The sequence below is a fragment of the Phyllostomus hastatus genome, unplaced genomic scaffold (assembly GCF_019186645.2).
Source record: "Phyllostomus hastatus isolate PE091 unplaced genomic scaffold, TTU_PhHast_1.1 phas_contig_17, whole genome shotgun sequence".
NCBI classification, from domain to species: Eukaryota; Metazoa; Chordata; class Mammalia; order Chiroptera; family Phyllostomidae; genus Phyllostomus; species Phyllostomus hastatus.
Genome location: NW_025333664.1, coordinates 19,744,851 through 19,769,408, shown reverse-complemented (window position 1 = coordinate 19,769,408; position 24,558 = coordinate 19,744,851). Strand labels below are relative to the sequence as shown.

The following is a 24,558-nucleotide window of genomic DNA, read 5'->3' as shown; positions in this document are numbered from 1 at the left end:
GGCACATCTATCTTTGACTTAAGGGAACCACCACAAATAATTTTTCAAGGTGATGATCATCAGCAGACAGAGAAAACCAGGCATACAAGACTTCATAAAGAAGAAAAACCAAATACAAGAGATGGGAAGAACGGATCGATACAGACCTCAGGTATTATAACTCACAGACACAGATTTTTAAAAATTGTACCCACAACATTTAAAGCTAGAAAATAGCTACAGAGAACAAAAAATAATTTAAAAACATGGAAATTTTGAGAAGGAACCAAACAGAACTTCTAGAAATATCACCTAATAGTCTCATGAAAAATCAGTCACCAAGCCCCTGACACATGGCCCAGTATCAGGAGAGGGTGTTTGGAAACTCTTTGGATCAGCAAGTTCTTCCTGGATGCTATCTTTTGCCAAACGCTTCTCATGGTGATAAATGTTTCTTCCCTCGAGGAGCCGGGGGAAAAGAGTGGCCACATGGGAACACTTATTCCTTAAAGGCCCTTTGTAATTATACCTAACTCTGAGTTCCTCAGGGCAAGGCCTTTTTATTCACCTTATCCAAGTAATCAAATTTATTTATTTAACAAGCACTTTCAGAGTACTTGCCGTGTTCCAGGAACTGTTTGCCAAGTGCTTTGTTTCATTCTCACAGCAGCCCTATGAGGTAGGAACTATAGTCATGCCCACTTAACACACTGAGATGCAGAGAGGCAAAGTAACTTGCCCAAGATGATACAGCTAATAAGTCATGAAGCCAGGACTGGAACCCAGATCTCCTGGCTCCAGAGTCTTTTATCTTTGTCACTGTCTTGTTTTGCTAGGGCTTCCATAACAAAGTACCATGAAATGGGTGGCTTAGGCAACAAACATTTATTTTCTCACAATAAAGGCTCGAAGCCCAAGATCAGGGTGTTTGGAGGTTTAGTTCCTTGTGAGGTCTCTCTCTTCACTATCAGCTGGTTAGCTTCTCACCATGTCCACAAATGGTCGCCCTTCAGTCTATGCTGTCAAATCTTCTAAGGATACCAGTCAGATTAGGGTCCACCTATATGACCTCATTTAATATTAATTACCTTTTTAAAGGCCCTATCACCCCATATTGTCATATTCTGAGGTACTAGGGTATCAACACATAGAATGTCAACATATGAATTCTGGGGACATTATTCAGCCTGTAACAACCATCATTACTTATTCCAAGAGTCTCAAAGTTATGATTGGATTTGGTTCAGTGTCAACCAGCTGGCCCTGAGGGAATGGGACATAGCACAGAGAGACTTTAGTGGAGTAAGAGATGGAGGTAAGGAGCTGAAAGTTTGAAACAGGGGAAACCTGACTGGGGAAACTACTGGAGAACCTACTGGAGAACCTCCCTAAAAGCTCATTCAGTTGTTCCATTAGTCAGGTAGTCAGTCAACAAACATTTCCTAGGTTACCTCTGTGCCAGGATGTCAGTTCCAACCAGAATGGATGAAGCACCTCTCCTGCTCAGAGGGCTCTCTATTGAGTGGATAGAGAAAAGGCAAACTTCCAAGGGCTAAAGATTAGCACATGACAGGGGAAGTACCAAGTGCTGTGAGAAACTAGAATAGGGAGGGAGGGTTGGGATCTCATCCAGGGAACTCAGGGAAAGCTTCTTAGAGGAGATAAGAAGTCAAGTTTCTATTGTTCCAACAAGGGTGGAAGATGGGCATTTTTACAAAAGATTTTATTTATTATTTATTTTTAGAGAGAGGGAAAGTGGGGGAGAGAGGGAGAGAAACACTGATATGCAAGAGAAATATCAATTGGTTCCCTCTTACACGCCTCTAACCGGGGACCTGGCCTGCAACAGAGGCATGTGCCCTGACCAGGAAACTGGCACTCCATCCACTGAGCTACGCCAGCCAGGGCATCAATATAACTATTCTTTTTAAAAAATCATTGAAGTAATGTATTAGTACATTCATATTCATTTAATTAATTTAAAAAATATTCAACCCTGGTTGGTTTCTCCCTCCCTTCCTTTCTGTCTAAAAATAAATAAAATAAAATATTTAAAAAATATTCAGTACCTATTGTGTGCTATACACTATTCTATATGTTGAGGACACAACCAAGAGCAAAAACATAAAAATCTTTGCCTTCATGGAGTCATAGTTCAGCAGGTGAGATGGTCTGTAAACAAGAAAAAAAAAAAAAGAGATGTTCTATGACTTTAAATATTTATTTTTTTGGGGGGGGAGGAAAGAGCCTCCTTTAGACAGGGTGGTTAGGGATGGCCTCTCTGAGGAGGTGGATGGAGAAAAGGGAACAAGAAAGGCAGAGCTTATTAGCTGTATCATCTTGGGCAAGTTCAAAGGCCCTATGTTAAAAATGAAAGGACTCCAGGTCCTGTAAAAAGAGGTATGGGTACAGGGGGATGAAGAAGGAGAGATAAGTAGGGCCACTGAGAGGCACTGGACTATACAAGATTCTACCAATATAAACCCTGGAAGCTTCCCATGTATTTTTATATATCGCAGCGTGGGCTGCGAACCAAGATGTCGCAGGTTCGATTCCCAGTCAGGGCACATGCCTGGGTTGCAGGCCATGGCCCCCAGCAACCGCACAGTGATGTTTTTCTCTCTCTCTCTCTTTCTCCCTCCCTTCCCTCTCTAAAAATAAGTAAATAAAATCTTAAAAAAAAGGAATAGTTATATTGAGAAACTCTTGCAGGGGAGAGATGATGAGGGTGTAAGGCCATTGAATCAATGCGGATGTTAAAGGAAAGACAGGGAGGAGGGAACACTGGCCTTACTCCTGCCAGAGAGGCAATGGGAAGGGTGGTTTAGGACTTGAGGTGGGACCTAAGTTTCCAAGGTTCCCAGAAAAGAGGGTGGGGTATGGAGTCTGGGAGAAGGGTGGGTTCTCTGTGGGGGACATTTGCTCAGAGCTCATTGTGCGAAGTGGAGACTGGAAGGGGAAGGAGGTAGCAGGGGTGGGGTACAGTTGTGTAGTGTTCAGGGCAAGATGGGGAGTTTCCTGGTAGAAATCAACTTTGAGGCATGAGTAAGCAGAGGGTCTGTAAGGCAGCTTGCCATGAACAGCGGCTGGTAGTGCTGCAGAAAGGCAGAGGAGCTTTGAACAAGTTTTGTTTTTGTTTTTGTTTTTAACTTTTTGGAGTTTATATATTTATTTAGTGAGTATGAGAATATAAAAATTGTGATTTTTATTGTTGCTTTGGACGAGGCTAAAATATAATGAAAACATCTAGAGTCCAATCTGATATCCCAGTCGTAGGACAATTTGGCTCATGGGGGAAATCGTTATTGATGGCAGGGCCCTCGTTCCTTCTCGCCCTACCCCCACGCACTCCCCAACACCTTCTTGTCGTCCAAGTGTACATCTTTGAAACTACTATCACACCTTGTAATTAAAGATTTAATGTTTGTGTGCTCCTGCCACCCCGAACTCCATGGGGAAGCACCAGTATATTCCCGGACCTATTGCAAGATTTGGTGTATAGTGAGCACTCGAGACGGGCTGATGAAGCACAGACAAAGACGAGAGATGGGTGTGTTTGACCAGGGTCTGAAGGAGGTGCGGGAGGATCCCTGTGAGCTCTGAGTGGTCCTTCTATGAGGGGGCGCAGAAGGGTGCTGAAGCGGATATTGGGGGTTTATGAGACAGAAATGGGGTCCCCGAGAAGCAGGATTGGAGGTCTGTGTAAGAGAAAATGAAGATCCCCAAAAAGTGTAAATAAAGGGTTAAGCCATTGTTGACTCCCAGAGCTGATGAGGGATTAAGACCAGGCTGAGACGGGAGTCCCCGCCGGCCCCCAGCAGGCAGAGCTGGGGCTCACTGTGGGAGGAGGGAGGGAGACGTCTAAGACAAGGATGGAACTCCGTGTCGCACAGTTGGGGCAGGGGTCCTGTGTTAATTGTAGGCCTTTGTGACAGAATTGGGGTGAGGTGGCAAGAGGGGTTGCAAAAGTGGGGGAGTGTATGGGCAGTGGGAATAAGGTCCACGCTGCGGAGTTGAGGGGTCTCACGCGCCTTGAGTGTGTCTGTGTGTGAGAGAGAGAGAGGGAGGGAGACAGATATGGCGAGTCAGGTCCGCTGTGGTGGCGATGGGTCGGGGTGCAAAGTTGCAGGATTCAAATGAGGCGGGGATAAGGGTCCACGCGCGCTGGTGACTGGATCCCCGAGGCGGAGCTGGGGGAACCCGGGGATGTGGGGGGTCCCCACAGGCTACTGCCGGGTTTCCACGACTGAGGGCTCAGCGTCGGCTCCCGGGCGCCCCCTGGCGGCTCCGGCCTCGCCGCCGCCGCCGCCGCCGCCGCCGCGGCTCCCACAATGCTCGCGTAGCCCGGCTTCAGCTCCCGTGGTGGCGGCGGCGGCGGCTCCAAGATGGCGCAGACGATCTTCGAGGCCCTGGAGGGTGAGAGACGGCGGTGCCGGGGGAAGCGGCTGTTCCGCGTTGCGCCCCCTCCCGCCGCGCCCTCGCAGCGCTGGGCTCAGGGCGCGCGGCGGCCGCGGGGCGTAGGGCGTCGGGGCCGGAACAGCCGGGGGAGGGGCGCGTGCGGGAACAGCCGCGGGAACCGAGGCCTGTCGGTGGGGTGGGGGCCACAACACCGAACGGCAGCGGAGAGGAGGCTCAGTGGTGGGGCGAGCCTCGGGACCGGAACAGCAGGGGAGAGAAAGCCCTGGGAGGGAGCACCGGGACCGGAACAGCCGGGGAGGGTTGGCCGGCGGGGAGGGGGCCTCGGACCGGAACAGCACCAGCTGCAGGCGGGCGCGGGAGGGCTCTTCTGGAGGGAACAGCCGGGGAGGGTGGGGCCGGCCCTGGAGCCGCGCGGAGAGCGGAGACCCCTGTTGTTGACCGTGGTGTTGGAGCTTCAGAGCGGCGGAGGGCTTTGGGGGGCGGCGACGCCAAGCCAGGCATTTTGACCACGAACTTGTATTGAGCGCCGATTTTGTGCCTCGTGCTGTGACATAGTCTCAAATTCAGACCAGGAAAGGATAGTCACCACCTGCGTGCAAGGCCGGGAATTGGTGCTTACAAAGCCAGCAAACATCAGTGGGCTAGTTTGTGCTCTGCCCTGGGGTGCAGAGTTTTATAAACTGAGACCAAGAAAGGATGGGTGCTAAAGGTGTGCTTGGCTGGGATATGATGATCCCAGACCCCAAACAGCAAACACAGGGCGCCAAATGATTATCCTCTCCTCTGCAAGATCCTAAAATGGGCGTGGGCCTCAGGAGCAGTGAGTTGTGGGCTTTGGAGACAGCAAACACCGAGGGCCTGCTAGAAGTCGTGGAGGAAGCATCAGTTACTTCAGGGTCAGGGCGAAGAATTGAAGTTGGGGGGATACAGACCCACAGATGTTCTTGGAGGGATGTGATAGGATGAGTATACGCGTAATTTAGAATACAGATTGAAAGTAGGCGGGACTAATGGTATGTGGTTGAGACTTTGAGTGCTGCTACTCCCCAGGAGATCTCAGTCATGTGCCTTCACTTCTTGGAGGGTCAGAGTTCTCACCTTGAAATGGGGTGTAACCCTCCCTCCATTGGAAAGGTTCAGTTTCAGGAATAGTCATTGAACCACACAGTCCAGGTCTCACAGTCTGGTGGGGGACAGATAAAAATGATAGAACTAGCAATTATAGAACAGTAGAAAAGACAAATAGTAAAAGAAAACCTTAGCTGGCTTTCACTGCTATGATGATGATGGAATGTGGAGGGCCAGGGTCAGTGGTGGTTCCCTCTGGGAGGCTAGTAGGATGGGGTGCAGCCTACTTTCCCTTTATGTCCCATGGGCTTCCTTGGGCTTTGAATTTTTACTTCAAAAAGGTGTTTGTGTATTGAATGATGAAGAAAATAAAGGAAAAATCAGTTCTGAGAACAGTGTGATGTGTGCTAGGCTAGGGGAAGGGCAGCAGAACTGTGGGGATCTAGAGATGACCCAGGCAGTGGGAACTACATTTGCAAAACTCTGCCGGGTAGGGGGGGGGGTCCTTCTAGGACTCACAGAAGTTCATGTGGGTGAGCAGCTAGAGATGAGGCTTGTGAACTTTATCTGGGATTCAATGTGGAGATAAGAAAGGGTTTTCAGCAGGGGAGCAACACAATGTGATGTATGTTTTATAAAGTTCACCCTGGCTGCTCTGAGAACAGACGGGAGGGGGCCACAGTGACAGCAGGAAGGTGAACGAAATGACTGCAGTTGTCCTGCTGAGAACTGATGACAGCATGGGCCCGGGGGACAGCTGTGGGGATGGAGAGAAAGTGGATCTGAATGATATTGGGGAGGCAGAATAGGCTAGATTTGCTGAAGGACTAGAAATGCAGGGAGGGAGGGGTGATAGGTTGAGGGAAGAATCAAGGGGTGTTCCAGGGGCTGTGGCTGGGTAGACTGTGGTGCTCTATTCTTACCAATGAGGATTACTGGAAGAGGAATAAACTTTGGAGTGGTGGTGACATACTTAGTTTGAGTTGTTTATTTTTATTTATTCAACTTTTTATTTACTGATTTTAGAGAGAGAGGAAGGAGGAGAGAGAAAGAGAAACATTGATCTGTTGTTCCACTTATTTATGCATTTATTGGTTGATTCTTGTATGTGCCCTGACCAGGGATCAAACCTACAAACTTGGCATATTGGGACAATGCTCTAACTATCTGAGCTACCCAGGCAGGGAAGTTGGAGTTCAGTTTAGATAGGCAGCATTCTTTTAAAAAAATACTTTATTTTTTTAGAGCAGTTTTAGGTTCATAACAAAGTTGAAAACTACTGGACTTCTAGCCAAGATGGAGGCATAGATAGATACACTTTGCTTTATCTCACAACCAAAAGAAGGACAACAACAAATTTAAATACAAAAAACAACCAGAATTGCCAGAAAATCAAACTGTATGGAGGTCCAAGAACCAAGGAGTTGAAGAAATATTCATTCAGGCTGGTAGGAGAGGTGGAGGTGGGCAGCCAGTGCTGGGGGCACACACAGCAAGGTAACAACTGGAGGACTGGGCAGGCGACGTGGCAGCTGGTGGTCTCACATTTGTATGGGGATAAAGCGGGAGGAACAACTTAGGAGCAAGACAGACTGCGCAACCCAGGGTTCCAGCTTGGGAAAGGAAAGCCTCAAAACCTCTGGCTGTAAAAATCTGTTGGGGTTGCAGTGGGGGGAGAAACTCCTAGCCTCACAGGAGAGTTCACTGGGGAGACCCACAAGGTCCTAGAATGTACACAAACCCACCCACCGGGGAATCAGCACCAGAAGGGCCCAGTTTGCTCGTGGGTAGCAAGGGAAGTGACTGAAAGCTGGCTGAGAGCTAAGCAAGCAGCATTATTCCCTTTTGGACCCCTCCCCCCCACACAGCACCGTAACACAGCGATGTGGGTTGCCCAGCCCTGGAAAATACCTAAGGCTATGCCCCTTACAACATAACAGGTGTCCCAAGACAAAGAAATGTGGCCCAAATGAAGGAACAGGTAAAAACTCCAAAAAAAGGAACTAAGTGATGAAGAGATAGCCAGCCTATCAGATGCAGTGTTCAAAACACTGGTAATCAGGATGTTCAGATAAATGGTTTAGTATGGTCACAAAATAGAGGAAAAAGTGAAGGCTGTGCAAAGTGAAATAAAGAAAAATAGACAGAGAACCAACAGTGACAGGAAGGACACTGGGACTCAAACCAACAGTTTGGAGCAGAAGGAAGAAATAAACACCTAGCCAGAACAGCATGAAGAAATAATAATTCAAAAATATGAGGAGATGCTTAGGAACCTCTGGGCCAACTTTAAACATTCCAACATCCAAACCATAGGGGTGCCAGAAAGAGAAGAAAAAGAATAAGCAATTTAAAACTTATTTGAAAACATAATAAAGGAGAACTTCCCTAATCTGGCAAAGGAAATAGACTTCCAGGAAGTCCAGGAAGCCCAGAGAGTCCCAAACAAGCTGGACCCAAGGAAGCACACACCAAAGCACATCATGATTACATTACCCAAGATTAAAGGTAGAGAATCTTAAAAGCAGCAATAGAAAAGGAGACAGTTACCTACAAAGGAGTTCTCCTAAAAGTATCAGCTGATTTCTCAAAAGACACCTTATAGGCAAGAAGGGACTGGAGAGAAGTATTCAAAGTCATGGAAGGCAAGGACCTACATCCAAGATTGCTCTATTCAGCAAAACTATCATTTAGAATGAAGGGCAGATAAAGTGTTTCCCAGATAAGGTCAAGTTAAAGGAGTTCATCATCACCAAGCCCTTATTATATGAAATATTAAAGGGATTTATCTAAGAAAAAGATAAAAAATATGAAGAGTACCCTGGCTGGTGTGGCTCAGTGGATTGAGTGCCGGCCTACAAACCAAAGAATCACCTATTAGATTCCCAGTCAAGGCACCTGTGTGGGTTGTGGGTCAGGTCCCCAATAGGGGGTGCATGAGGGGCAACCACCCACTGATGTTTCTCTCCCTCTCTTTCTCCCTCCTTTCCCCTCTATAAAAATAAATTAATTAAAAAATTAATAAGTGATTTAAAAATAAAAAATATGAACAGTAAAATGGCAACAAACTCACAACTATCAACAACTGAACCTAAAAAAATTAAAACAAACTAAGCACATAACTAGAACAGGAATAGAATCACAGAAATGGAGATCACATGGAGGTTATTAGCGGGGAGGCGGAGTGGGGAGAATGGGGTAAAAGGTACAGAGAATAAGAAATATAAATGGTAGGTACAAAATAGGCAGGGGGAGGTTAAGAATAGTACAGGAAATGGAGAAGCTAAAGAACGTATATGTATGACCCATGGACATGAATTAAGGCAGGGAATGCCAGTGGGAGGGGGTTTAGGGTGGAGTGGAATAAAGGGGAGAAAAAAATGGGATGGCTGAAAATATACTTTTGTATTTTTCAAGATTTTTATTTATTTATTTTTAGAGAGGTGGGAAAGGAGGGAGAGAGAGGGAGAGAAACATCAGTGTGGAGCTGCCTCTCATGTGCCCCCCGCTGGGGACCTGGCTCGCAACCCAGGCATGTGCCCTAACTGGGAATCAAACCAGCAACCCCTTGGTTTGTAGGCTAGTATCAATCCACTGAGCCACATTAGCTAGAGCTAAAATATACTTTAAAAAATAGAGCAAAAGAAGAAAAAGTTGAGAGGAAGGTAGAGATTTCCTGTATACTCCCTCACCCCACACATTCAGAGCCTCCCCGCTACCAACATAACTCACCAGAATGGTCCATGTTACCAAGGAGGAAATTACACTGACACATCATAATCACCGAGAGTTCATGCTTTACCCCGGGGTTGACTCCTGGCATTGTGCATGCTATTAGACAAATATATAATGACATGTATCCATTACTCTAATGTCACAGAGTATTTTCTGCCCTAAAATCCTCTGTGCTCTGCCCCCTCCTGCAACCCCTAACAAGCACTGAACTTTCAATTGTCTCCAAAATTTTGATAGGCAGTATTTTTTTAAAAATATGTTTATTGATATTTTTAGAGAGAAAGAAAGGGATAGAGAGAGAGGAACATTGATACGAGAAACATTGATTGGTTGCGTACCATTTGCATCCCCAGCTGGGTATCAAATGCACAACCTAGGTATGTGTCAGGCAGTATTTTTTAAATTAAAATATTTATTTTGAAATAATTTTTTTCCTGAAGATTCACATGCAGTTATAAGAAGTAGTACAGAGAAATCCTATGCATTCTTTACCAATTTTCCTCAATATAATATCTAGCAAAACTGTCCTATTATATACAACCAGTCAACACATGGTGCTGTTCCATCCCTATTAGATATTGCCCTTTTTTTAGCCACGCCCACCTCTTTCCCCCTGCCTCCCATCCCTGATGTCTGGCAACCACTAGTCTGTTCTCCATTTCTAAAATTTTGTCATTTTAAGAATGTCCTATAGCCCTGGTGGTGTGGCTCAGTGGATTGTGTGCCAGCCTGTGAATGAAAATGTCATCAGTCCAAGTCCAGTCAGGGCACATGGCAGGGTTGCGGGTCAGGTCCCCAGTAGGGGGCGCATGAGAGGCAGCTACACATTGATGTTTCTCTCTCTTTCTCCCTCCCCCTCGCTCTAAAAATAAGTAAAATCTTTTTTTAAAAAAGAATGTCATGTAAATACAATCACATATTATATAACCTTTGAGATTGGCTTTTTTTCATTCATCATAATTCCACGGAGATTCATATACTGTTGTTTGTAGCAATAGTTTTGTTCCTTTTTATTGTTGTGTAGTATTCCCTGGTATGGATGTACCAAAGGCTTTTTAAAAAAAATTATTTTTATTTTTTATTTTAAGAGTGTGTTTATTAAAGCTGGATACAGTGAAACGAGGGAGGGCTTAGGATAGAAGAAGCCACAGGAGAGAGCCTAGGCGGGGCCGCTTTGGTTCTCTGGAAACGTAATGGGAAAGAAGTACGCCAAGGCAGGGACACTGTCAGCTCCCTGGAGAGTCAGAGAAAGGGGGTTGGGGACAGGTTCCAGGGATTAGCTCCGGATGAGCTGCAGCTGCCCATAGCTTCCCTGGTTCCAAGTCTTGTGGGGTCCCTTAGAGTTTAGGAGGTGCAGGCCTGTGGGGGAAGGTGAAGGGAAAGGGAAAGGCATAGGCCTGCTCCCAGGGCAGAGAGCATGCCTGGATGTACCAGTTCAACCGTTCACTTATTGAAGGACATTTGAGTTGGTTCCAGTTTTTTACTCTTATAAATAAAACTATTAATGTTCATGTATGCATCTGCACACAAATGCTAACACACAATTTTGCATAAACAGTAGAAGATTTACTGAAGCTCATTCAAGGAAGGAAGCATGGACTGCGGTATTATGGAGAACTAGTTTGAGGGTGAGTGAGGCTGCCCAGAGAGTATAAGAAAGAAAGGAGAGAGAATCCAGACAGAAGGAACCTTTCAAAATAGAAACATTTAAGGGATGGACAACAGAAGCAGAGAGTAAAGCAGGCCAGGAGGGAGCAAAGAGAAAGGTGGGGGATGACTCAGGAAGGGTGGTGTCCTGGAGCCAAAGAAGGGAGTGTTTCAGGAAGAAATGCCCGAAGCTGCTGGATGGTCTTTGGTGATATTGGTGGAATGGATACTGGCGTGGGTGAAGGAAGATGGGGAGGTAGAGGATGTTAGACAGCTCTCATCAGATGCTCGATGACAGGAGAGATGGGTACTTGGGCTCAAGAGGGCGTTCTAGAGAGATCTGAGCACGTGTCATGGCTCAAGGGAAGAAGTTGCAGGCAGCATTGGGACCAGGGCTAGTTGGTGGTGAGTGGTTTCTGGGGGAGCAAGAGGGGAGGAAGGGAAGGGCTAGCCTCAGGAGGGACACAGCCTGCATTGTGACAGGGGAAAGTATGGATTCACTTTGGCTGATGAGCTAAGGGTTCTAATTTGCATTGCTGTTAGAAGCTGGGGCAGGAGTCCAGGTAAGATCTGAGAGATTGGAGGGAGAGCATTGGCTGTGGAGACAGAAAGAAGGAGACACCCTCTGGGTTCCTTGGGAGGAAGGCAATGTGCCTTGGTGTCCTATTAGGTGTGACTAGGCCTGTCCTCCAGCTAGTGACATGGCTGGACAAGTATACTACTGTGAATCTCAATACTGACAACGAATTGGAAAATGTGGAAGTAGTCTGCTTCTCAAGAGCCCCCTGACTACAAATTAAGATTATGTTATTTCTTGAGGAGTAAAAGACAAGCATGCATTGGAACACAAGGGAGGTGAGGACACCCGAGTGCAAACAGCTTTGTGGGATTTGTGGGATGCAGATGAAGAAGACTTGGTAACGTGGTTTTCAGAGGTGCTGTATCACTTAGGATTAGATTCAGCTACAATGAAGAGCGGCACAAACTATGAGTGACTTGAGTAGGCTAGAAGTTCATTTCTCTCACATGGGAGTTAGGAGGAAGACAGTCCAGAGCTATGAGGGTGACTGTGTTCTACAGAATTCTCAGAGGTCCAGGATTTTTCCACTTTTTTTTTCCCTATAATCCCTAAGGTGTGGCTGTTTTCCTCATGATTTGGGATGGCAGCTAGAGTTCCCATCACATATTCTTGTGTTAGGAAGCAGGATGGAGGATGGGACAAAAAAGGGGGTCAAATACCAGGGAGCTTTTAAGAAAACTTCCCAGAAACTGCCATGTACATTCCATTGGCTAGAATTTAGACATTCCCTAGCTGCGGGGGTTGCTGGGAACTGTAACCTTTAATCTGGAACCATGTTTTCAGCCCAAGCCTTGGGTTCTGTTGCAGTGGAGGCACGAGAGCATGTATATCGGGGTACAGCCAGGTGTCTTTGCCATGGAGGCTTACAGTGAGTCGGGCTTGTAAGGGTGAAATCAGAGCAGGATGCTGGGCCCACCTTCCAAAGAGGTTTCATTTCTTTCTTCAGGAATGGACAATCAGACCGTCCTGGCTGTCCAGTCATTGTTGGATGGCCAAGGAGCAGTCCCTGATCCAACGGGCCAGAGTGTCAACGCACCCCCTGCTATCCAGCCACTGGGTGAGTATCTGCTTAGTGGGAAGGGTGAGTGGCTCCCCTTGAAAAACAACTGGTACTCATGAAGGGATGTGGGAGGGAACTGCCCATATGTCCCCTGGATGTCTGGTGTCTGAACCATCTCCCCTTCCTCCCAGCCTGGATCTTCGGGCTAATGCCTTTCTCTGCTTAGCTCGGAGGACACTCTCTTTCAATCACTTAGTGAATGTGGGGATCATGACACCAGAATGGCTAGTAGTCCAGATGCTTGCCAATGCTTGTACCTTTGACCCAGAAGTCATTGCTCAGCCTCCCCTCTATGGAAAGAACAGGATGAGCACGAACGTCTAACTTACAGGCCATGTCCCTAAGGCACAGAGAGAGCAAAGAACTTCTTTTAGAGCCCCGTGTGCGTCTCTGTTTTATTTATTCCACAAACCTATCTGAGTACTTGGGAGCCAAACTGGGACCAGTGAGAAACACATCTGGGTTTGAATCCTTATTCCTGTAGTTCCCAGCTCTGTGACTTTGGGCAAGTGAGTTAACCTCTCTGTGCCTGAGTTTTCACATCTGTAAAATGGGGATAATTGCCTTAACTCATAGAAATCTTGTGATGATACTTGGGATATGTTTTTAACTGTTATAAATAAGAAATCAAGTTTCTTGTGGTTTATACAAGATTAAAGTTTATTTTTCTGTTACCTGAAAAGTACTTATGAACTTTTGGGGTGGGTATGGTGAGACTTAGACTCCTTTCTTGTGGCTGTATCGTCCTCAACATGCTGTTTAGGATGGCTACTCTAGTCTCTCACTTTCATTTCCACATTCTAGCCAACCTGAAGGGAAGAAAGAAGGAAGTGAAAGTCATACCACTTCCTTTTAAGGAAGTTGCTCAGGCAATATACTTCTGTTCTTGACCTATTGGTTAGAGGTCAGTCACCTGACATGCATAGCTGCAAGGAAGTCTGGAAAATATAGTCTTTAATAGACAGCCATGTGGCCAACTAAAATTTGTATTGAGAGTGAATATCTGATGACAATTAAACAGTTCTGCCACAGCGTGTCAAGTGCTTAGCACAGTGCATGGCCTGTGGTAGGCCCTCAATAATGGGTGGTGTTAACTGTAACTAATCATTTAGTTTTTCATTCATTCAATAAACATCCACTGAGGGCCTCCTATGTGCCCAGGATATATTGCAGTAATGGTGAAAAGTAAGACATATTTTCTTCCCTTAGAAGACTAACAGTCTGGTGGTGATGGGGAAAGTGTGATATGACAGGCAGGTCTAGAGGATGGAACTGTGGCCACTGCTTTAGGAAGGCTTCCTGGAGGAGGTGGCCTCTGAGCTGAGCCTTGTAGAGTGTGTTGGTCTGAGTGAGGCAGCTTGCAGGGGAAAGTGGGATGCAAAGCCACAAAGGAGTGTGATTATGTGGCCTATTTGGAATAATGAATAAATTCATGCAGGATAAAGAATCTGAAGTTCTCAACTTTGAAGCGAACCCACTTTACTATTTCCTGATTCTGATTTTTCAATGCCTTCATACACATGGCTGGATACTCCCACAGGGGCTATATGGTATTGGAAGCTCAGAAGAAGCACAAAATTGGCCCTTGACTCATGCACATGGAATCATAGAATGCTGTTATTCTGGTCCATCCTCAAGTCTCCTCCCATTTCTCACTGTAATACCCTTCCTTTATTCTTGCTTTTTTTTTTGTTACTTCCCTCTCACACACTACTCTGCGGTGTGATCCCCAGATGATGAGGATGTCTTTCTTTGTGGGAAGTGTAAGAAGCAGTTCAACTCACTGCCGGCGTTTATGACCCACAAGCGGGAACAGTGCCAGGGGAATGCCCCGCCCCTGGCCACAGTGTCTTTGGCCACCAACAGCATCTACACACCTTCAGCAGCACCCACAGCAGTCCAGCAGGCCCCACCTCCTGCAAATCGCCAGGTATTCTTTCTTTCTATTTCTTTTTAAAAGATTCTATTTACTTTTTAGAGAGAGGGAAAGGAGGGGGAAAGAGAGAGAAACATCGATGTGAGAAACGTTGATTGGTTGCCTCTTGCACACCCCTAACTGGGGACCTGGCCCACAATCCAGGCATGTGCCTTGACCCGAATTGAATTGGAGACCTTTTGGTTTGAAGGATGATGCCCAATCCACTGAGCCACCCCTGTCAAGTCCAGGTATTCTTTTAATTGTTTGTTTGTTTATTCATTCATCCATTCAGCAAGTCTTTTTTTGAGCACTCACTGTGTATGAGAGGCACTGGGCAGGCACTAGGGATATAGTGATGGACAAACAGACCAAGTCACTGCCCTCATGGCATTGAGTGAAACAGATGGTAACCAAACAAATTTGTAGAGATGTTTTTTTCAGGATATTAAATGCAGAGAGAGATGGGATGCCAATACAGGGCTGGGAGGTCTTGCCAATTTTGTCCATGGTACTTGGGGAAAGGCTCTGTGAAGAAGTGACATTTGAGTGGAGACCTAAGGAGGTGAGGGAATGAGTCTAGCAGCCAGTTTGGGGAACAGTATTCCAGGAAGTGTGGTCAGAAAGTGCAAAGGCCCTGTGGCAGGCATGTGCTGGGTTTACTCCGGGAACAGCAAGGAGGGGAGAGTGGCTGGAGCTGTATGAGAGAGGAGCAGGGTGGGAGATGATAAGGTCAGAGAGGCAACAAGGGGGTCTGGGTAGCTCATGTGGGACTTACCGACTTTTACTCTGAGAGATGGGAGCCACTGGAGGGTTTTGAGCAGAAGAGGGATAGGGTCTGATTTACACTTTAACTGGGTCTCTCTCAGTACTGTATAGAGAAGAGATCTCGGTGGCAGTCAAGAGAGAAAGCCAGGACACCTATTAGTGGGCTGTTGTGCAAGTCTAGACAGAGGGTGGTGGTGGCAGAGTTCGTAAGAATTACGAGATTTTGGAAATGTTTTAAAAGTGGGGCCATCAGGGCTTGTGGATAGATTGGGTGTGGGGGTGTGAGATCAAAAGGAGTCAGGGCGACTCCAGAGTTGGCGTTGCCATCAACCAAAGTAGGGAGATGGCTAGGAGGAGCTTTGGGGGATGTCAGGAGTTCAGCTTGACATGTTGCATTTGTGACGCCCATTGGACCTATGAGTAGGAGCGGTGAAGATGCAGACAGATACACAAGTCTGGAGGCCGGGGAGAGGGTCAGGTGAGAGGTATCTGGAGAAGCTTCCAGAGTTCTCAGTCAGCAACACAATTCTGGAGCAAAGACACTCGGGGTGGGAACTCTTAGAGGGATTAAAGAATCCTCATAAAGGGAGCTGGGCATGTCTCAGGATGCCCAGTCAAGGAGTTGAATTTCCTCTGGCTTCCACTTATCTCCCTCTTTCTATTTCTTTTTTTAAAATTATTTTTATTTAGTGATTTTAGAGAGAAGGGGGGAGGGAGAGAGAAAGAGAGAGAGAAAGACATAGATTTGTTCTTCCACTTATTTATGCATTCATTGGTTGATTGTCGTATGTGCCCAGACCAGGGATCAAGCTGCACCTTTAGCATTTCAGGACAACACTAACTAACTGAGGCTACCTGGCCGGGGCTCCTTATTTCTTTAAAACATTCCATCCATTGTGTAGACATAATTCCTGTCATCAAAATAAAAACCTTCAGGCCCTGGCCAAGTAGCCCAGTTGGTTAGAGCATCGTCCCATATGCCAGGGTTGCAGGTTCCATCCCCTGTCAGGGCACATACAAGAATCAACCAGTTATTTTCTGGACAAGGAAATAGCTTCAGAACACAGCGGTTGGTTATGGGCAAACATGAACTCCCTGCCAAAGAGGCTTAAATGGACATGGGTACAATTTCCCATTTTTCATTTCAGCCTAACACATGTGACATTGTAAAAAACATGTAAGCCAGAGTCTACATTGCCTTTCCTGGTCAGAACGTGGGGCATTTTCCTAACTTGCCTGGGCTGTCCTTGCTTGGTTGAAGGAAAGGGCAACCTATTTGAACAGGGACCCTGGATTCAGGGACTGGGTCACTGCTGTCCGCAGAGGTCCTACAGAGAGAGGTGACCTAGGATGATGCCCAGGGCCTGCCAGTAAAGAAAAGCAACAGGTGAAGAAATCAAAACACCCTTTCCACCTACTGAGAGGAGCAGTCACTGCATGTTTGACACTCTCGTATAAGGTCTGCCTTTTACCCTCACTATTAACCTGAGAGCATAGTATATTTTTAATACTTATTTGTATGTTTGCAAATAATACATGTTTCCCTTCTCCTTTGTAAAAAATGTGTTACAAATCAAGGTGTCATTGGCATTATTCCTCTCCCCTACCCTCAGGTAATTACTGATGGATATTCTTCTCAAACTTTTAATCTTTTTTTTTTAAGATTTTATTTATTTATTTTTAGAGAGAGGGGAAGGAAGGGAGAAAGAGAGGGAGAGAAACATCAATGTGTGGTTGTCTCTCACATGTACCCCACTGGGGATCTGGCCTGCAACCTGGGCACATGCCCTGACTGGAAATCGAACCTGCGACACTTTGGTTTGCAGCCTGCGCTCAATCCACCAAGCTATGCCAGCCAGGGCCTTCTCAGTTTTTTAAGCTACTTTCACACATTATTTAAGTCTCCACAGGAATTATATAGTAGTATTGCTTTAGGTTTTACCTACTATATAGCATTCTTATCCATGACTATATTGTATTTTTTAAATTCATTCCCCTGCTGATGGACATCAAGGTTATAAGAAACAACACCATGCAGAACACTCTTGTTCGTGAACTGCCTGTGGGCATGTGAGTTTCTCTAGGATAGATGCCAGAAAGTATTATTGCTGGGTCCTAGGGTATGTGCCTTAAGGGGAGGTGTGATTTATTCTTCTCATTTGATAAATGGGGAAATGGAGGTTCAGAGAGGTGGAATGACTTGCCCAGGGTCACACAGCAGCAGGGAGCAGCAGGGGTGGAGATGAATTTCAGGTCTGTGGGACTTCGGAACCCAGATCATTTGCGTCATGCCCTCTGCTTTTTTCCAGAGCCTCCCACATGTTCACTTCCTCTCTCTTTCTTCTTTCATCCTCTTTCTCTTTCCAGATCTCTACGTACATCACAGTGCCCCCATCCCCACTGATCCAGACCTTGGTGCAGGGGAACATCTTGGTGAGCGACGACATGCTCATGTCTGCTATGTCAGCTTTCACATCCCTGGACCAGCCCATGCCACAGGGCCCCCCGCCCGTGCAGGTAAGGGGGGCGCTGACTCCTTTCAGGATCCTGATTCCAGGCCCACATGTTGACTCCTGCAGATTCAGAATGTTGTAGAAAGAAGGGGGTTTGGCCCAGGTCTCCCCGATGCTGAGGAGGACAACCAGCCTCCCCTTGCCCAGCCCCGCTATGGGTGGGAAAGCTGCCATGTTAGCGGGGACCTAGAATGTGACTTAAAGTTTCGTAGCCACAGTCAGCTATTTTAACTCCTGGTTTTATTCTTAACAGAAGTGTTCCATGCCCTTCGAAAAACATTAAAAAATATACAAGAAAAGTAAAAAAAAAGTTTAATTATTCATAATCTGGACAGTAAAGAGATATTGTAACTGGCTGGAATGTGTAGTTCTTGGTTGGATCCTGGGTTGTGGGTGGGGGCGGAGGGAAGCCATAAAGACATTATTGGGGAAATTAGAATATGGAGGAATTTAAATATGTTAAATAATAGTATTATATTAATATTCAATTCCTGAGTGTGATGATTGAATTGTGGTTTTATAGGAGAATATCCTTGTTCTTTGGAGAGACATCTGAGTACAGTACCGAGGAACAAAGTGTAATGATGTCTGTAACTACCATAATCCTAAGTGGCTTGATGAAACAGTGTGTACGTGTGTGTATGTGTGTATTCATATGCACACACACACATTGCAGGTGTGGCGAAAGGGTAACAACTGAGTGAATAAGATGAAGCATAAAGAGTGTATGTATTATTCCATCCTTTCTGTATGTTTGACATTTTTCAGAATAAAAGTTGGGAAACCAGTCAGTCACTCACTCTCCCTCCACTCAAAGAAAATACTCTCAAAATTTTGGCTTTCTCTATTTCCTTGAATGCAAGTAAAAATAGAAATAACCCTTTAAAAAAATAAATATAGGGGTGAGCAAAAGTAAGTTTACAGTTGTTTGGAAAATGACATGCAGGTTATTATTATAACAATAATAGCATTATTAACTCAAAAGGCTCACAGTGCAGCTGTAAACCTACTTTTGGGCACCCATGTATGTTTATAGTTTACATGTAGTTTATATAGTTTGCACAAATATAAACAGGTCATGTTACATTACATGCACTGTTCTGGAACTTGCTTTTCTTTCTTTTTTGTTTTTATTGTCCAAAAACATTTATTCAAAATCTTTTAAAATCTTCCTCTGAAACTTTTTGACACATTGTCCTGGTATAAACAGTGGGAACCACTTACTCAAATAGAATCTAGGACCACTGCTATTTAAATTCTTAACTCTCCTAAGGGCACACACAAGAATATCCTTTCCAAGACTTTTATTTTTTTAAAAAAATATATTTTATTGATTATGCTATTACAATTGTCCCATTTTCCCCCCTTCACTCCCCTCCACCCTGTACACCCTCTCCCACCCACATCCCCCCCATTTAGTTCATGTCCATGTGTCATAAGTTCTTTGGCTTCTACATTTCCCATACTATTCCTACCCTCCCCCTATCCATTTTTAACCTACAATCTATGCTACTAATTCTCTGTACCTTTTCCCCCTCTCTCCTCTTCCCCCTTCCCTGTTGCTAACCCTCCATGTGATCTCCATTTCTGTGGCTCTGTTCCTGTTCTAGTTGTTTGCTTAATTTCTTTTGGTTTTGCTTTAGGTGTGGTTGTTAATAATTTTGAGTTTGCTGTCCTTTTACTATACATGTTTTTTATCTTCTTTTCTTAGATAAATCTCTTTAACATTTCATAAAGTAAGGGCTTGGTGATGATGAACTCCCTCAACTTGACCTTATCTGAGAAGCACTTTATCTGCCCTTCCATTCTAAATGAAAGCTTTGCTGGATAGAGTAATCTGGGATATAGGTCCTTGTCTTTCATGACTTGGAATACTTCTTTCCAGCCCTTTCTTGCCTGTAAGGTCTCTTTTGAGAAATCAGCTGACAGTCTGATGGGAACTCCTTTGTAGGTGACTGTCCCCTTATCTCTTGCTGCTTCTAGGATTCTCTCCTTCATTTTTACCTTGGCTAATGTAATTATGATGTGCCTTGGTGTGTTTCTTCTTGGGCCCAACTTCTTGGGGGCTCTCTGAGCTTCCTGGATTTCCTGGAAGTCTATTTCCTTTGCCAGAATGGGGAAGTTCTCCTTTATTATTTGTTCAAATACGTGTTCAATCTGTTGCTTTTCCTCTTCCCCTTCCGGTACCCCTATAATTCGGATGGTGGAACGTTTAAAGATGTCCTGGAGGTTCCTCAGCTTCTCCTCCTTTTTTTGAATTCTTATTTCTCCATTTTTTCCTGTTTGGTTGTTTCTTTCTTCTCTCTGGTCCACTCTATTGTTTTGAGTCCCAGTTTCCTTCCCATCATTATTGGTTCCCTGTGCATTTTCCTTCATTTCTTTTATGGTAACCTGCATTTGTTCATCTAATTTGCACCCAAAATCAACCAATTCTGTGAGCTTCCTGATCACCAGTGTTTTGAACTGTGCATCTGATAGATTGGCTATCTCTTAGTCACTCAAAAGGATGAGTCCTAGCCCTGGCTGGCGTAGCTCAGTGGATTGAGCTCGGGCTGGGAACCAAAGTGTCCCAGGTTTGATTCCCAGTCAGGGTACATTCCTGGGTTGCAGGCCATAACCCCCAGCAACCGCACATTGATGACTCACTCTCTCTCTCTCTCTCTCTCCCTCTCTCTCTCCCTCTCTCCCCCCCTTCCCTCCCTAAAAAATAAATAAATAAAATCTTAAAAAAAAAAAAAGGATGAGTCCTGGGGCATTGATCTGTTCTTCTGTTTGAGACATGTCTCCCTCTTTCTCCCTCTCTCTCTCTCTCTCTCTCTCTCTCTCTCTCTTTTTTTGGTCTGGTCGCTCCTGTTACGGTGAGGGGCGGAGCCTTAGGTGTTCTCCAGGACTGGGCACCCCAGTCGCGAGATTGTGACGTTGTATGTGGGGGCGGGGGCAAACAATGGCGGTATCTCCGTTCTCCTGGGACCTCAGTCCCTTCTCTGGGATCCTGGGTTGCGTGCTCTGCCCTGCTCCACAATCGCCACCTCAGTGGGTCCGCCAGCTGCCACTTGCGTACTCAGGGTCCACCCGCTGCGATCTTGTGCGCCCCAGATGCCTTATGCGCCCAGTTCCTGTTCTCCGCGTGCTTCAACCCACGCCCAGCTGCTCCTCTCCGCCCCCTCTACCAGTCTGGATGAACGGGTCTACTTCAACTTCTTGGCTGTCCGACTTCCATTCAGATAAATTCTCTGTCAGTTCTGGGTGTTATTCTGCCTCTAAATTGTTGTTGTTCTAATCTTGGTTGTGCATGGAGGTACGGTGCATCCACCTATGCCTCCATCTTGCCGGAAGTCCGGAACTTGCTTTTCTTACCTTGCCTTTTGTTTAACTTCATTCTCTACACCTATAACTCTGCATCAGTATTTCCCAAAAAGTTCTCTGGAATGCTAGCTCCTTGGGATTTTCTAATCCAATAAGGATCTCTGGTCAAAGCAGCCTCTGGAGGAATTCTACTTCTTCCCTTGCTTTGTTCCTGGGTTTTTCCTGCAGTAAAGAAATACTTTTGATTTAAAAAATATATATATGTTTGATTTTAGAGAGATAGGAAAGGAGAGAGAGAAACATTGATGTGAGAGAGAAACATCATCAATTGGCTGCCTTCCATATGCACCCTGACTGGGAATCAAACCCCCAACCCTTTGCTGTATGGGACAATGCTCCAACCAACTGAGCCACACTGGTCAGGGCAAGAAATACTTTTGACTTTGTCATCCCAGATTTTTCCCAAACATACTTTACTGTGGAACTCAAAGAACAGTTAAAAGGAGGATTCTTTCTCCTTCCTTCCTCCCTCCCTTCCTTCCTTCCTTCCTTCCTTCTTTTTCTGAGGGGAAGGGAGGGAGAAAGACAAGAGAGAAACACTGATGTAAGAGAAAAATATTGACTGATTGCCTCTCATATGCGTCCCAACTGGGGACCCAACCTGCAACTCAGTCATGTGCTCTGACCGGGAGTTGGACCAGCAGCATCTTGCTTTGCCAGATGATGCCCAACCAACTGAGACACATGGATCAGGCTAAGGAGCACCCTTTGTGAAATACTGCTCAGCATCATTGTTTTAAGAGCGGCAAAGGATTCCATCATGTAGATGGATCAGCCTCTGTTTAGTCAGGCTTCTGTGGATGGACAAGTGTAGGTTGTTGCCATTTTTTGCTGTTCTAAAAACTACTGGAGAACATCCATATGCAGATATGTTTGCCCACCTGCTTGATTACTTTTGTAGAATAAATTTCTACAATCAATGGTTATGTTTTAGGGGACCGTAGCCACCTGCCCATTTGATGACTCTCTAGAAAGACTCCCAGGATTCAGGATGGTTGTACTCATGGCTGTGGTTTATGACAGTGAAAGGATATTCAGCAGGGTCAGAAGGGGAACAAGACGTATCGGCTGGAGTCTAGACTCCAGGTGCAGGTTTCCAAAATTCTCTTTTTGGGGAAGTGGGGAGAGGCTGCACAAAACACTTCCTTCCCCATCAGGGAAGAGCAACAACACGTGTGCAGTGTTTCTGCCCAAGGAAGCACACCTAAGACTCCAAGCCTCAGGCTTTTACTGGAGATTGGCCATAGACACCCAGTCATAATGATCAAAATGCTATAGCCTTCCAGATGGGAAGGAGGTGTTCACCATAAATCACATGGTATGTGCAGACAGTCTAAATAAGTTGATACTGTGCAGTTCGTGCCCCAGGTGGGCAGAAAAGCTTTATCAACATAAGGAACCACCTACAAGGCAGGTTGTGATACCAGTCAGGAACCAGTCCTACAAGCAAGCCTTTCTAAAGACAGCAGCGTTAGGCCTGCTGTATGAACTTGTTCCTGCACAAGCTGCACCATGTCTGCTGACTTTCATAAAGAAAAGGAACAGCAGCACCGAGCTGATGGCTCTTCTGAATTCTCCCCTAACTGTTTCCATGCCCTACCCCCAGTATTGTCCCCTGAGCTGCCTTTGAGTGGCTGTTCTTTCCACATAGTTAAGGCAAATGTCCTTCTTCACTGATAAACAAGACAGCTTGCATTAAGAGGCTATGACGCATTAATTTTCTCTTCTGATTTCAGAGCAGCCTGAGCATGCATTCTGCACCCAGCTACCTCGCCCAGCCTCCGCCACCCCCACCACCCCCTCCACCACTGCCCCCACCCCCACCACCTCAACCCCCACCACCCCCACCTCAGAGCCTGGGTCCCCCTGGGCGTCCCAACCCCGGTGGGACTGGTGTGGTGGAGGTGTACAGTGCCACGGCACCCCTGGCTGGAAGTGGAACAGTGGAGATCCAGGCATTGGGAATGCCACCCTACCCACCCCTTGAGGTGAGCAGAGGCTGGGGGTTGGGGTGGAGGGGGAGAAACTGGTCATGGTCATCATGGGTAATCTGGACCTTTCCTGAGCACCACCTGTGTGCCACCAGACACTGTGCTGGAGGTACCATGGCAGGGATTTGTAGAACCAGATCCTGGAGTGTCCCCCATCATGGGAGAGGGGGACTTTAGTGCCGCCATCATAGCTATAAATGTAAAATGCAAACCATGAGAAAGTGTTGAGAAGCAGAAGGTATAACATAAACACAGACTGCCCTCAGGGAGTGCTCAGGACAGTCAGAGAATACCTGTTTTTTGGGGAGAGGATTCCTCAAATTACCTATGTGTCTTACACTTTTTTAAATTAGCTAGGTATATTAGTCAACTATGCCTTTGTAAGGAATATCCACAAAACTTCAGTGATAGATAGCAAAACTGTTTCTTGTTCTCTCATCTGCGGTGGTCTGTGTGGCAGCTCTGCTGATCTTGGCTGGGCTGCCCTGTGTCTGGAGGTTGGCTGGCTGCCAGCTGCTCTAGCATGGCCTGGGGTGGGGTGAGTAGGGTAACACAGCTCTGCTCCATGCGTCTTTCTTCCTCTGGCAGGTTAGCCAGGTATGCTCTCACCACGGAGGTGGAGATGCAGTAGTGCAAGCAGAAATGCTCAAGGCTTCTTGAGGCTTAGGCTTGTAAGTGACATAGTCACTTCTGTTGGTCAAAGCACATCCAAAGCCAGCTTAGATTTAAGAAATAAGATAATAGATGTCATCTCGTAATGGGTAAAGCTTCACTGTCATGCTGCAAAGGGAGTGGGTACAGGAAGAGGTAAAGGACTGAGGCCATTATTACAATCAGCACATCATACATACCATGCCAACTCCCTGCTGAAGAGCTCTGAGCTATAAGCAGTCTGCTCTCAGGGAGATAAGAGTTCCGAGTCTGCCCCCAGCACTTCCTAGCAGTGCCAGGAGCATGGTTATAACAGAAAGAGCCTGCCTGCACTTGAGGCCACATTATCCCCGAGTCACCGTAGAATCAGCCATATAGACATTCCATCCACATCAGGTAGCATCTATATGTAAGGAGAACCAGACCAGTGGGGAAATTCCACCACCAGCCATGTGAGGTCCTGAGAGCCTGCCAGAGGACTTGCCCTAGTCTGGGAGGATAAAGCAAGCTTCTCTGAGGACTTTGTGAACTAAAAAAAGAAAAGTCAGTGAGATGCTGAGAGCGTGATGGCCTGATAGGCAGGGGGGTCAGCACCGGGAGCTGCCACTTTTTATTTTCCATGTAGATGAGGGTACCTTTTGAGGTCGGAGCCTGAGTCTTCTTTGATTTTGCATCCGTAGCACTTAGCAGTGTACCTGGCCTTTAATAGATATCTGAAACAGGGCCCTCTGAGTTCAGTTTCCTCTCTAAAACGGGAACTCCTCTTGCAGAGCTGTTGAGGATAATGAGAGCTACCCCAGTCTCATAATTGCTCCTGAATGATGGGTGAATTCACTGAGTGTGGTATTGGTCAGGAAAATAGAAAC

At 46.1% G+C, this 24,558-nt stretch overlaps 1 protein-coding gene across 2 annotated transcripts in view; it reads left to right on the top strand.

Moving 5' to 3' along the window:
- Positions 1-4,261: 4,261 nt before the first annotated feature.
- Positions 4,262-24,558, top strand: part of ZNF341 (zinc finger protein 341) — a 50,765-nt gene continuing 30,468 nt past the window's right edge. The window contains exons 1-5 of one of the 2 annotated variants that reach the window (XM_045833282.1): positions 4,262-4,395; positions 12,375-12,485; positions 14,222-14,418; positions 17,539-17,688; positions 22,787-23,038. In XM_045833282.1, coding sequence (XP_045689238.1) covers positions 4,365-4,395; positions 12,375-12,485; positions 14,222-14,418; positions 17,539-17,688; positions 22,787-23,038 — 741 coding nt within the window. In that variant the 5' untranslated portion in view covers positions 4,262-4,364. Of the gene's footprint in view, positions 4,396-12,374; positions 12,486-14,221; positions 14,419-17,538; positions 17,689-22,786; positions 23,039-24,558 lie in introns of those variants that run through there. The other variant, XM_045833283.1, reaches the window with a different exon arrangement.